The 15,021-nt window shown below is 36.0% G+C and overlaps 1 protein-coding gene across 1 annotated transcript in view; it reads right to left on the bottom strand.

Moving 5' to 3' along the window:
- SORCS2 (sortilin related VPS10 domain containing receptor 2) overlaps positions 1–15,021 on the bottom strand; it is a 550,592-nt gene that overhangs the window by 104,322 nt on the left and 431,249 nt on the right. Inside the window, exons 4-5 of the mRNA XM_021395917.1 lie at positions 5,572–5,736; positions 786–859 (exon numbers count right to left, since the gene is read on the bottom strand). Of these exons, the coding sequence (XP_021251592.1) occupies positions 786–859; positions 5,572–5,736 (239 nt within the window). The remainder of the gene's footprint in view (positions 1–785; positions 860–5,571; positions 5,737–15,021) is intronic.

The raw sequence follows: 15,021 nt of genomic DNA, 5'->3' as shown, positions 1-15,021 counted from the left end.
GTGACCAGCAAATTATGATTAATCCTGTAATAAAAATATACTAATAAGTGGGAATGATATATTTATGCACAGTCTATATTAACATATTGAAGTAAAATGTGAAAGTGGCATTCTCTGTATTTTTCTCATAGAAGACAAATAGATAATAAGTGTGCAAACTGACCACTTTTACATATGAAATCAATTAAAAATACTAGCAAAGTTTAATTTTGAAGTTAATTAAGCTACATATTTTGCAAATACTTTACTTGCAGAAAAAACACGCATTGGCTTATCCTTCAGAAAATTAGTCAATCTGCTTAAATCACTTCTTAAACATTTTCAGAGACTGCAAAATATTTGACCTGAAAATAAAATGATTTGTGTATTCTATAGTCACATTTTTCATCACTTTCCCTAAGTTTATATACGACTCCAGTTAACAGGTCTGATTCAACCTTTCTTAAAAAATGTTATAGATTTTTCTCTGTGAAAAGACTGTTCTCCTCCCTAAAGATCAATTTTACCAGTAAAATAAAAAGCAATTCCATTGCACACTACAGTTCTCTTTAATCTTCGGCTCCATAGGTTTAGACCTGTAACCCCTATATACACTGACACTCAGCACAGTCACTGGCATGAGTACGAATTTGCAATAGTGGATGCAGCAATGCTGACATACTCAATCTGCAAACGACATGAAGGCTCCTGCTGTTCTTATCAGCACTTCTGGAAACATTCTTCTTGATTAGAATGAAATACATTTGCTGTTCATTTTTTAATCTGGAAAGTAACAAGTTTCTTACCAAAAAATATGATCTTTTGAAACACGCTCCTGAAGAAGGACCCATTTTTTCCCCAAGTCAATGGATACATAAACCTACAAAACAAAAACAGAAAAAATAGGTGATAGGAGACTTAATGATGTACACCTTAAAAGACAGGTCCTATGTCACTACTAAAATGACTGACTGCATATCAATAAAAAAATCATTTCCAGGAAATCTCCACAATGATTTTCAGAATAATACTCTTTCATAGAGAAAATCTTTTAAAACACCATCTATAAAGAATAAAACTTGGTGACAACATCTTCTTGTTTACCACGAAAACAGTTCACAATTCATTTTGGGTCAGATTATTTTTGACCCCAGCAAAGTTACAAAAGAGGGAGGGCAGAAGGGCACTTTTCTTCTCCTTTCCATTTGTTGACCAAACAAACACAAATGCTTCTTTAATCTTCAATCTTTAATTCTACTAAACACACTTAAGACAGAAAGTCAATGGATTAAAAACTCTGTTAAAGTAGGACCAAAAGATATCATAGAAATTGTATACAGAATTGATCAGGAAAGATGTATTTCAGTGCTTGCCTCTTGGATACCAGTCACAGACCCCTGAGAAATGGTCACTAAGTAGAGGCAGAAGATGGCCTGGAGAAGTCTTCAGTTATGCTCTCCCTCTGAACAGCTCACCCCTGCAAATACTAATGATATGGATGGGTATCAATAGAGTAGACATGAAAGCTGTTTTTCCCATTATAAAATGTGAGATAGAATAGTTATTCAAAAATCTCCTTCCCTTAGAATTTCCCATCATAATGTGTTTCCTCTGCTTAAATTAGCGAATACCTATCATACTTCTAAAGAGACAAGCTTAGAGCCCCCTGCTGCCTACATGCATTTCTTATTTAATCCAATTTACATATGATAGGCTTTCTTTTAATATCTCTAATAGGGAAAAAATGCAAGTAAAATTGTTCTATTTTGATGTGGGAATAATTCAACAGTTCAGTCAACCACTGTTATTGGAAAGTTTTATGAGGATTAGTAAGAAATGCTTTTGTTTTAAAATTACAAGTTCAATGATTAATCTTAAAAACTGTTATGAATTATGTTTTACTAGAGAAAAATAGCTATATCACTATGTAATACCTGAGATAACTTCCCTCAACATAAACTCTATGGGTAAATTTACTTAAATTTCAGTTAGATAGAAAACATCTTTTTCCCCAGTTACTCTGTACTTCACAATTACTGGGCTTTACTCTACCGCACTCTCAGTTAAAGCAGGCAAAGCACAGCTGTGGTAAGAAACTCTGATCAGGACTCTGACTCCTTACAATAATATTGACCTAGTTGATGCATAGACAAAAACCAGTTCGGTTTAGTGTAGTGAAAAGCCCTCACAGTCTGACTGCAAGGGAGAATGAAGTAGGAATAAAAAGGTACGTTCAAAACTGAGATGGATTTTTAACCAATGTGCTATTCAAAATAAATAAAAAATACTAAGTACCTAACCTTAGCACACATTCCACTTCCTTAAAATGAAGAAAAAGATCCATGAGGGCTTTGCTTTATAATAGGTGCATACAACAAAACTGCAAATTGAGTTTATAGATGAGGTGGAAACAGTGGTCAGCTAAAATCTCTGGCTTTGGAAAAGACTTCCAATAGATGCTTATTATCACCCATTTAATAATTGCGAGGAATCATTTTTAAAAGAAACTGAAAATCATAGAATCATAGAATCGTAAAATGATTTGTGGAAAATATGTCTCTTAGTTTTCCTACCCTTACAGATTCTTAGTGAACAATTAAAATCTACCATACGTCTGTTGAATTTTAAAAATCAAAAAGCATTTGTCGAGACTCAGTGAATAGCTGATTGTTATTCATTATAACTGAGGTAGCCAGAAAAAGGGAGTATAGATTTGAGGCAACAAATGGATTAGTCCAACTACATTGACTAGATTTGCATTCATTTATAGTGTCAGCCAGAGGCTAGAGCTGTATTTAAATAAAATCTAGGGTTCTGAATGAAAGAACAATGCCGATTTTGCAATAGAGAATAAGAAGTAAATCAAATCAGAAGCTGTGAGAAAGGCTGCGATGCTCCAGTAGACAGAGAAGATTAGGTGACTGCTCTTTACAAAGGACACAGTCCTACATTCCTTGTATTTCTGCAAAGAGCCTTTGCAAGAAATCATCTGAGTAACAGGAGGGTATGGATTCTCCTGAGTTTTAGATCATGTCACTGTTTGATATGACTTTATTTCAGTGAAAGTAGTGTTAATTAACTCAACAATCCAGAGTATACAATCTCCCCAGGCCAAATTCAGATTAATGCTCTCTCTGGTTTTGGTACAGCGACTTCTTTGTATGTCAAGCCATGATTCTGATTTTTAAATCTTCCTTTGCCAATATCACTTCTTCTTCCTCTTCCTGCTAGGCCAAATATGTCAGATCTTATACGAAGGACCTTATACAACTGGGCAGGTTGTTTGCACAGTTATAGTGAAAGGCACCCTTCATTCTTATACATCTCAGGTAAAGATGTAGGGCTTGTCCAATATGTCCTTATGGTTGACTCTTCTTAGTGTCATACTGAAACCCTGAGAAAAGTCTATCAGATTACATAAAACATTCCTGCTACTACTGAAGAGTTATTCTTTATTGACTATTTTGTATTTTTTAGTCCAGTTGCAGTTTAAGTGTGGCAAGTAATCATATCACTCCTTTTGGAAGATTATCGAAATATAAAATGCCTGAAAAATTCTATATCACATATGATTTCTCAAAACACAAAGGAAATGCCTCGCTTTGAGCTCCCAACCCCTTCTCTTTTCTGGCAAATATTTTTAATGACTGGTTGTGTGTGGATGGTCAATGTCCTCAATTACACTATGACACTTACAGAATCTGCCACTTCATTTTTGAGTCATTTGATCTCCTAACTAAACAAAACTCACAGATTATGTCAATCATCAGAAACAAAAGTCAAACTGAAAATGGCACTTCTCATAACATTGGCTTTTCACAAGTTTTAGCTTTCCAGTGGCATTTTGTTCACATAACAGGTATTCATCACATTTGTAACAGCTAATTGTGCTACGAGTTAGAATTCAAGCTGGTAAGTGAAACACTCCATGTGATGTGAGATTGCATTTGGTTTGTTACGCTTTTTTATTCTGCTTCCATCCTTACTTGCAAATGCCTGTAAACACAAACCGGCAATCAGCTACTAACTGAAATACCCCAGAAAATATCCCCAAGGATGACTTGATATAATTTAACTGAAGTCAGTGCAGCAGTTGGCTGCAGCTACTTTCTCAGACTACTCTCTCCAACCATATATAAACCCTTTGTGACCTCTGACAAGGATTGAAATTGACTTGCTAGAGGTTGGTTTGCTTCACAACAGGGATTAGTACATTAGTTTAAGAACCAGTATATCAGTTTAGCAAAAGGAATCCAGAAGTGATAGTTCTAAAACTTTCCATTTCAGCTTTAGTGGGTGAACAGTCTTGTTTTCCCTCAATAACTTTGCACTGGGGGAAATAATAGAATACTTTTATCTTCTGCCTCAATGATTTTGCCTCATGAGAAGTATTGGAGTCACAACAGAATACTTTTATCTTTTGCCTCAAAATGTGCAAGGACATTTTCCTCATGTTACACGTACATTGTTTTTAAAAAAGTAGCTCACTATGGCCTAATAAGCAATGGAAATCTTCCAAACTGGGGAAAAGTGAATGAAAGTGAGTCAAAGGTTTCAGTGATGAAGCTGATGGTGAACAAAGGGGAAAGAAGTAGGCGGGCACTTGGCCACCCTAAATACCACTGAGCATGCCCAAAGGGACATTAGCACGTATCTATGACACCTTGAAAAAGAATGAATATGTATGCCAATGTACTGGATATGTACGTCTTAACTGTATAAATGTAGAACCTGAACTCAGAGAGGGTGCGCTTGCTTGTCAAGTCGTCCAGTGCCCAGCATGAGGAATAAGGAATACCGCTTTCTAACACCACACTGGAGTTAGAGAGTTTTCTTCCTGGATTTCGGATGACAGACTGGAGTTTGTCTAATTTCAGCTTAAAGAAAGGAGTTACAGTGGAGCTGAAATAAGAGCACTATCAGGACCAGAACTGCAGTGATTTTAAAGTTGTAGTTTGGGCACTGTGAAAAAGAGATGAATGATACTTTTACAGAGCGTGCACTCACTCAGTGGTGTTTATTGTTACCCATCCAGAGAGATGACTTTATAATTTACCCAGAAAAAAAAAAAGAAAGGTGGCCAAAATGTACAAATCACATAATACAACTACTGTATGTGTTAAAAATATATCATGAGAGAGAATTATTCTACATTTCTACAGATTTGGTGATTCCCAAAATACTCTTCTGCTGTATGATTGAACAGTTTATTTTATTTTACATCCCATGAAAGGCCTTTGAAGGCAGTATTTCAGCTTCATTAACTTTCTACTACATTATAAATTAAAGAGCAGTTGCTTATGGTCATTTTTCTAGGGTGAAGTGTGCTTCAGAGGCAGTATTTATTCTCCAGAAGGATAAATACTACCAATAACCATATCAATTGAAAATAACAGGATTGAAGCTACCACAAAGCAAAAACTTGGACATGAATGAAATAAATATTCAAATAAGCTTCTCAAACACTGAATATGGCTTCTTTCTGGACAACTGCTTTCATAAACCCCAACATTCAGCAGCAAATCACAAAAGTTTCATATCCTCTTAATGACACAGCTACTAAACTTCAAACAGAGTATGTTCATGGCTTACCTTGCCTTCCTTTGTGTAAGCGAGTACTTTGTCTTCTTCTTTTGGGTGGAAGAGGAGAGTTTCCACAAAGAAAGTAATTGGTTGTTTCTGGAAGGTAGCTCCTTCATCTGTGCTTATGAAAAGGCTTTGGTCACGGTCATTATGGGAAGAACTTACAAGAATGATCTAAAAGACAACAATAACAACATACATTCACTCAGAAGACTGCTATCTCTAAAACAGAAAACAAAGCCTATTTATTTTTTCTTGTGTAAATGTCAGAATTTGTGCATACCTTATCTATCAAAGTTCTATGGAAAAAAACCTCAGAGGTATCTAAGAGGTGATCCTATTAATCTTTCTTGTCCTATGAATGTTAAAATCTATAACTTCTCTTGCAAATCACAACAAATTGACCACAATTCTCATCTCTACTCAGAGTGACAGCTTTAGATTTTGGTCCTCATGCAAGGTTTATGAAGCCACGTGAGAAAATCCTGAGATAACCTAAAAGGAGTTAAAACTGATGATGACTCATTTTAACATAACCATATAGATACTTCACTTTTTCTAGTGAGGCTGCCTTTATAAATACTAAATGTAAAAATGTAATCACTGCTACAGTTATATCAGAATATTCACCGTGAGGAAGAACTAGTTTATAATATCTTTCCATTGCCTCAAGTTCTGCTGATACTCTTTGGATAAAAAGGTACTCCTTTTTTTTTCTTTTCATTATTTCTCTGCACTTTGATGCAGAAAAATAAGCCACTCAATTATTTGCATTGCCTTCTCATGTCCAGATAGTACCTTAACTCAAACATACTAATAGCTTGAGCTGTTCTCTTATTTGAACGTCATATCAGGCTTTCAGTAACAGAGAAATTCCCCTCACATAATCTAATCAGAATTGCACTCTTCTCATTTTCTTTACGTTTTGCAGTTCACTAACACGCCATAGCATGATTCAAAAAATGCCAATGTGAGTACCCACTTTTATTGTCTTTCCAGACCAAATAGTCCCAGCTTGGAAGCAAAAAGGTGCCGTTATAAACTGATAGCTAACAAACAAAACAGATTTTCAAAATGCCAGCTGGGTTCTATTTAGCTCACTCTGCAAAAACAATAAAAAAAATAATAATGATCCTGCAATCAAAACATATTTTAAATATTCAGCAAATGTTGCAGAAGACACCACAGAATCCTAATCACTGCAATACATTGACTGTAAATTGTTAAAAGAGATAAATGGCAACTAGTTATGCAAACAGCATTAGAATAATATGAATACAAAGAAGTAAATATATTAGAAAAAAATGGTACTATTTTTACGTAGTAGTTTTTTTTAGAGCAAAGCTGAAGTCCAAAAAATTGAAATTTCTAATGTATTGCACAGATATGACAGCTGGTCTGGGGTTTTACTGCTTTTAGACTTGGGGGAAATACTGAATACTTAAGAATGCACACTTGTACTCGAAATACATACACAGTTTCAGAAATTTCTGCATAGCTTTTATATATCTAAAATGAAGCACATATTGAAGTACATTGCTGAAAAAGAGACTTACATATATACTTTGGAGTCCATTGTACACAACAAAACCCCATGCTATATCATTCATTAAGTCACATCTATGGTGTTTAGCTGTGTGACTAGGCCAGTAATCTTTCTATGATTTTCTATATTTTTGATTATGACTTTACCCAAGAGTAGGAAGATGTGTCATTTTTATTGTTAGGCCTCTATAAATGACACCCTCACAAGAGCCATCCATAACATGCATGGATTCCTTTATCCTGGGTAAACTTTTCAGACAATATCTGCATAATTTATTAGTATATATCATCCAAGTATATGGCTCACAACCCGGATACAGCGCTCAAAGATTCTTTTAATATGTTCATTCGTCAGTTTTCTGCAGAGGGCATGACACCAGACTAAAATTGAATGTGGTTACAGTGTGCTTCCCTGTATCTTCACTTGCATCACAACATAGAGAGAAGTATCTATCATCATCATGGAGACTTGTACTTTCCCAGTTACACTGCTAACTGCAACTTAGGCTCCAAACATCTAATTTTCTTTAGAAATAAAGGAATTCAAACAACCCGCATGCTACCTGAGAGGCTTAATGCTCAAATCTGTTGGCTTACGATGAGATCACAGAAAGAACCACCTGGTCTTGTGTGAAAGGGCCAAGCATATTCCACACGCAATGCTGAAATGAGAGCTCCACAAATCCTGATGAAGCCCAGGTATGTCTTTGAATGTTAATGTGTGGATGGTGCACGAGTATGCAGTGTGTATGAGTTCTTCCATGCTGCATCACTAGAAGCAGCACTAATTCCTTATAGAATGCTTAATTCTTTCGAATTCCTTTGGATACTGTCTTCTAGTCCAAATAATTTTCAGAAATGTCATTATCTGCATTCCCTTCCATTTGTCTTTAAAAGCATCCACAACAAAGATAAATCAGTACAGGATATACACTAGAAAAGGCAAAGGCTGTACCTGAAGAGAATGGTAAACTCTGGACTACAGTGTTACAGTCTTGCTTTCTTTTTTTTTTGGCCCAGTAAATCTTTTGATGACAAAAATACCAAAAGATAGGCTTCCAAATAATAAAAGATTTGATTTTATAAAGCTGGGAGTGGTTGTCACTGTTGATGAACCTTGTGTGTAGGCATATCTGCCTTCACCCATAATAAGGACCCAGAAAGCAGCTTTTCAGCGAACATTATTCTAGAATTGGAAGTCTGAAGAAAAATGTCAGATATAATGAAATGCAAACACACTGTGAGATTTGCTAATGCTGTCCTTAAAAATATATATATATTATGCATCTTTCAGAGTTAAATCTGTGAGAAAAAAATGTAGCTTGAAGATTGTAGACATTTAAGCATACAGGAGAGAGTCCCTAACCATACTCTTATCCACACACGTATCATAATTCATTTAATGAAATATTTTTGAATTTCATTCAGTGCTCTGATTTATATTTCCATAGTTTAAACTGATTACTTTGTGCCAGGCATACAGATCTGTTCCCCTCAGCTAACACACAGCGTTCTCAGACTTGCCTGCTGGCTAGTACTGCTTACTGAGGAAAATATTCCAGAACAAATACTGTCCCCACATTAAATGCTTTCCACAACAAGTATTATTTACCTTGTACATGCAAGAAATACCAAAACCTTCCTACTAGCAACAGATGAAGGGATGCAACGAGGACATACTATCTGGAGGGCTGACTTAAAGTGATTGCTGATGGTTTTAACTCAGAATAAACAACTACTCTTTTAGACAGCACTTTTTACCTAGCATTTCTCCCTCCTTGTCAAACACTTAATATTTTTTACAGTAAAAATGTAGCTTAATATTATGCTGTTTATCCCTGACCTCACTTCCTAATTTCTCATCAGCTAAACAAACCACAGTAATATGTGGGTATACATTTATATCAAATGTGTATCTTCAACTTGCAATAGTTAAGTGAAGGTAAAAGAATATTTCAAGGTGAAAACATAACCCACAGATTACCAAGAAAGTCAATAAAAATAAGCTATGACATACATCAACATGAAGGAGAAAAAAAGAGATTTCTAATAAAAATGAAAAACTGTACACCATGTCAGTATAGAATTAAAGCATTCCAAAAACATAAAGAAAAGCTATGCTTTTTCTTGCTTCAGGAAGCTAGTGAAGTAGTTAAGAAATATAAAAGCCAAATAAATCTAAAAATAATGTGATTAAATCCACTTATATTTAATCTCTCTTTCAGGATTGATTGGCCAACATCTATGTCTACCTGTTCCCTGTACTAAGTGGAATGACAGCCTGAGCCCCAAAGGATAAGAAGATGGTGACAGCTAAGGCTACAGTAGTCTGGGCATCATACTTCTTCTTCCCACTATCACCACGAAAACTTGGAATAATCATAGTTATTACCAGGGAGTCTTAACTGTAGCTTTGGCAGCAATTCAAAGCCGTGCTGTAATTTCAAGTGGCAATAAACATAGGACATTAACATGCATCATTTGCACTGTGTCTGAAATATAATCCCCCTCCCCTAAGCTTAGGTCCAATAAAAATGTAAACTGAAGATAAATTTGATCTTAATCAGCACTTTCTCTAATACATGGCAATCTTCTAACATATTAAAATTGTGCTGTCTCTTTCAGCTTTGGCAACTGATCTTACATAATTCTAGATTTTATTTTCCTTTCCTTTTCTCTAGCATTAAAAAACAAGAAAATGAAAATAAAATCCAGAAGTCCACAATGAAGAAATTTCTAGAGTTGTACCATCAGACTTGCCACAGGAGACTTCTGCAGTAAGTGATGAGATAGGTGATAAACACCATTTTTAAATTATGTGATCCTTATTTCCTTTAAGGGTATATAGGAGCTATTCAAGAGATGCCATGCATGCCCTGGAAGCACCTGCATCTCTCCACATCCTTCGGTAGATGTAACTCCCACTGGACATAGAGGAATTGGCTGCTGGGATTTAATCATAGGGAGTGCTGGACCCATTCCAGCAAAATACTTAAAGATGGAACTAATTTCATACTTACGAGCTATCCCCAGTAAGGTCAATTAACTTCCATTAAGAACATATAATGTTATGCCTAGATGAAAGTTGCTATCTGAGAGGGAGACAAGGCTGCTGGGCACAGGCCAACCCCAAACTCCTGATACCACCCCATAAAACTGCATGTACACATGAGCTTTGAGGCTAAATATTCTTCATGGCAGTACTGTCTATGTCAGGGCAGTATTGATATAGCTCCACAGCACTGCAGTCACACCTTCAACATTTTTTCAGATTAAGTAACTAAGTCATTTATTTTTCTTGTTCTTACAATTTACGTTATTTATGTGTTATTAGATGTCCTTGGCTGATACAGAAATTACTCAAGATCCTGGTGACAATTGTAAATGAGATGTTGCTTCTCAGACAGCATTCATAAAACACAAAGTGGACTGCCAAGGGTTATGATTTTTTTCCTAGATGGTATGAAAGACCTGATAACTCAAGAGTGGAAAAGCTGCAGAGTGAAATATAGTTCCCTTGATCTCACAGTGGTAAAAAAACAATATATAAAGAATCAAACCAGGGTAATTCCAAGCAGAAAGTAAAAATAAAAAACCTCCCAGCTAGCAGTTTAATCTTGTAGATTTTTCCTTGAAGTTGCACTCAAAATCAGTCCTTTTAAATGTTATAGTTATTAATGAATACAATCATTAATGAATCACTGAAAATTGAGAAGATCTAGAAATCCAGCTTGTATGCAACTGAATTGCATAAATGCATATTCATACATACGTATATCCCAAAATAGTATATTACTTTCCATGGTAAGCATTCACAGCTTCTTCTAGAATTTGTATTTCCTTTCTCCTAAGGAGCTCTTTCCAAATTGTCAAACATATACATTTCAAAATAGCAACTAGTTTCTGTGAGAACTGCCATTAGGGAAGGGAAGGTGGGAATGTTAAGGAGGGCTCCCAAGAAATGTCTGTTCTACTAATCATATAGCGAAGGGCTACAAGAAACAATCCTGGGGGGGGCTAATGGAAAGCATGTAGTAGAGTTTCAGCTCCCCTGTGTTGTGGCCACCTCATTAATCATTTTGAGAATCACAGCTGAAGCTGTCATATTATTTAACTAGTAAAAACAGCATGTTAGACACTTAATATCCTAATATTAAGAATTCGGGATCAAAAATGAGCTGGTTACCAACTGGAGCATTTGTTTACAGATGAAACATGAGGAGAAGGGAATAGACATCAGAGTCAACGTTTAACACGCTATTATAGCAACACAATGGAGAAAAACTGGCTTAAACTGCAACCAGGCAAGACTGAAATTACATAATCTGCTAGTAAAAGGAAACAGTTTTGAAAGAGTTGCCTTTTTTCCAGAACATTCACTACACAGGCAGCAAGTATAAGGCTGGTTACATATCATAGTAAGGAATGCCAACAGAGAAACAAGTACTAAAGTTCTGATTGATGTTTTTCACCAGTTTAAAAATCTTGTTCCGTTGCACTTGTTGGTAACTGATACCTATTTAAATATGCCTGATCACTAAAGCTGAACACCTCAAAGATGTTGACTATGCTGAGTAAGTCTCTGAGGAATGCTAACTGCAGCTCCATTCCTCAGTTTTCTTATTTAGAGAAGTGTTGGGTAGGATAAGCAAGCAAATTTCACACATCTGCTGGAACCTGCTGGAATCTAAGATTCATGGCCACTCAAGTTGAGTGGCAAGCCAAATTTTCATGAGGTATGCTTTGTTTAAAAACATATCAGGGGGGTGAATATGCCAAAGGTCACAGCACAGGGAGAAACAGCACTCAATGTCTTCACAGACAGCTCTTTCTGTAATAGCAAATTTTGATAGCGTTACTTGTAAAGCCATCTTGCAGAGCTGTTGGGAATACTAATTTACTCATTCCTAACAGCTCTTTGAAAAAACAGAACTAGTTAATGGACATACATTGTTTATCTTTTGCAAAACACATTGTTACAATTATGAACAAGTAGTTAATTAGTAGCGAATAACTGTAATATACCCAACAAACCTCTTAGCATAGGCTAAACTCACATGGAGAGGTGCAAAAGCTGTATTAGGTACAGACTATCAATATGAAGGTAGCTAATATTGTTACAGTTTTTTTCCTTTTTTCCACATTTCATGTTACATTTCAGTATTTGTGATTATTATCTTATTGATATTTTACATATTCAAATAGTTTAATTTAAAATTATGTGTTTTGATAAATCAGGAACAAAATCAGAAGTTTTTCCCAGCGTGCCTTTCATCAGCAGTTTGAGTGGGGAATAGCACTAGGGGAGACATATGGCCAGGTCTTGTCTCAGCAGGGGAATGTTCTCTAACCAAGTTTTATACTGCCCATAAAATAAAGGCACGTGACACGGAGGAAAAAAACCAAGTTGGATAGCACAGCAGAAATGGGCAAGTTTTGTTCTTTCTTACCAACGTCTCCACAAATGTTATTATTTCCCAGACAGAACAGGCACACACTGATCTTTTTTAGCTTGGGCATTCACAACTAATCTAATTCAAGAAGTTATTCTGCAGACTTCCAGTAAACCTGTAAATATTTTCTGCCTGAACACATCAAAGAGCGTAAGTACAAAACAACACTTCCCAAACAGTATAATGGATGCACACAAAAAAATGGCTGCATATATGTGTTGATCTAATTTAATGAAGAGAGAGGTCAAACAGTTCCTGGTCTCCAACCACTAAATTGCTTGGATGAAAAACTGCACTGAGCTCAAAGAGAAATTAAATGAACAGTAATCAGGGGACAAATCAAAAACATAAATGAATGGAAGGCAGTTGTGGTAGTTAAAAATAACAGTTGTATGGGACTGATCAAGACTTACCACACTGTGTAATACGCAGGACACAAAGTAGTGTGTCTTTTGGTGTTTTATTATGAAAGATAATTCTCTTACAAGATAGAGTAAGAAATTTCTGGAAACACTAGGAAACTGAGATTTTAAAGCATTGCTCTGGGGAATCTCACTTTGCTGAAATTGTCCCCTCCAATTCTGAAATGAAAACAAATTCTTGGTGTTCTTGCCAAGATCATGTTATAATGTTCCCAAGATATCTGTAACTCCAACTGAGACATCAGCTTGAAACACCTACATTCCTTTCTCTCCCAATTCCATAAAGCAGGTCTTATGGAGATCAGTGTACTCACTGACTGTATTACAATTCATAAAGAACACACTTAATGTTCTGTGTAGGTGCATACTTACATTTGTACACACACAAAGGTTCCTGCAACCAGATGGGATACATCCAAGCTTGCTGAAGCAGCTGGCTAGAATCACTGAGAGCTCTGTAAGGCTCTACTGACTGGAAAAGGTTTCTGAAGATTGGAACAAGGTAAACACTTTGCCCATCTCAGCATCACCTACTAAATGTCACAGAGGTGTCTTGCATCATATTTTCAACTTGTCTGTTTCCGTATCTAAAGGGGTAAGTGGCAATATGAAGTTAGTTATTAAAGACCTTACCCTTGAGGAAGCATCTCCTTCATTTTAAGAACTGTAGGTAGTCTCCTTAATGGAAAACTAGGTGTAGTTGAAGACTGAACAACTCTTCTCTTCTAAACCACAGGAGAAAATAGGAAATCTTGGAGAAAGAGCTGCATTGAGCAAGTCTTTCATACACAAGCCACAGCCGATTATGTGGTTTTGAAGGGGAAAATGGAAGGGGGAGAAGAAAGGAAGGCAGAGCAGCAGAAGCAAGCATTGGAAAAACAGTAATTATTTTTCACTTGAATTTGGCTATATCTCCATTATGTAGGATACAAAGCTTAATTATAAAATCTCTTGCTATTGAAATATTTCCCCTTATCTTTGATATCCAGTCCAAATGGACTGGAAAAAAGCCCTTGAAAAGCAGAAAGGAAATGTCTTTTAAAGTAATTTTGGTCTCATTAGGGCAAATCTCATTAATAGAAAAAGGACTTCACTGAAGAATAGAGCTTTTATATTCAGAAGCATACAGCACTGCTGTGCCTGATTCTAGCAGCACTGTAGATAACAAAACTCTCTCCATCAGGGTTTAGATTTTTGTAAAACACCCATTTTATATTGAGGTAGGGTTTTAGAAAATGCACAAATCTGGCACTCACTGTGCTAGTTTTCTCCATGTGTACTTAGGACAGGTGTTGACTGAAGCTTTTGAAAGACAATGTATAAAACGTTTTTTTTCTATTGAAAGGCATCATTTTGCCATAACTGACAGGTTTTGCTGACAACTTACAAAAGCAAATTTACCAGCATGATTCCTAAGGCCAATGAGGGCATTAGGAGAAGATATTTCTTCTTGGGCTGTGCCCCCATATGCACATAAGGAGAAAATATTTGTTGGGACAAAGACAGTGCCTTTGTTAGAGCAATCAAGTGTTGTTGCACAAATATGAGTCTCGGTATCTTCGCAGTCAAATGCTGTGATTAATAACCCTCAGCAAGAATATTGCTAAAGAGGTTCAGCTTTGAATTATGGCTGCCACTGGAAAAGTAAACCCAAGTGATATGGTTATTTTTTCTTCTAAGTTAGAAAGCTAAACAGACCTCTGAAAACCTCAGGCTAAGGTAAGTCTTTGGGTAACAATTCTGTTATCAGAGTCAGCAGGAACTTCACAAACTGCTTGTTCTGAGAACCCTGGTATTGACCCCATCAAAAGCAGAATTCAAAACAGACTTTGGTCTTATCACTGGCCTGGAAATTAGGAAGACTTTGGTTTTGTAATTGAGGCTATAATGCAAATTTCATATCGGGCTTTACATATATCACTGTTTCTCTAACTTTCACATCAATACCAACAGGATGGGAATAAAATTATTTCTGTGCTTACAGCCAGTGCTGAAAGGGAGATGGAAGAATCACAGAAATAGAGAAATTCAAGAATGGG

The sequence above is a fragment of the Numida meleagris genome, chromosome 4, assembly GCF_002078875.1.
Source record: "Numida meleagris isolate 19003 breed g44 Domestic line chromosome 4, NumMel1.0, whole genome shotgun sequence".
Lineage (NCBI taxonomy): Eukaryota > Metazoa > Chordata > Aves > Galliformes > Numididae > Numida > Numida meleagris.
The sequence above is the reverse complement of the archived record's forward strand: the minus strand, read 5'-3'. Positions and strand labels throughout refer to the sequence as shown.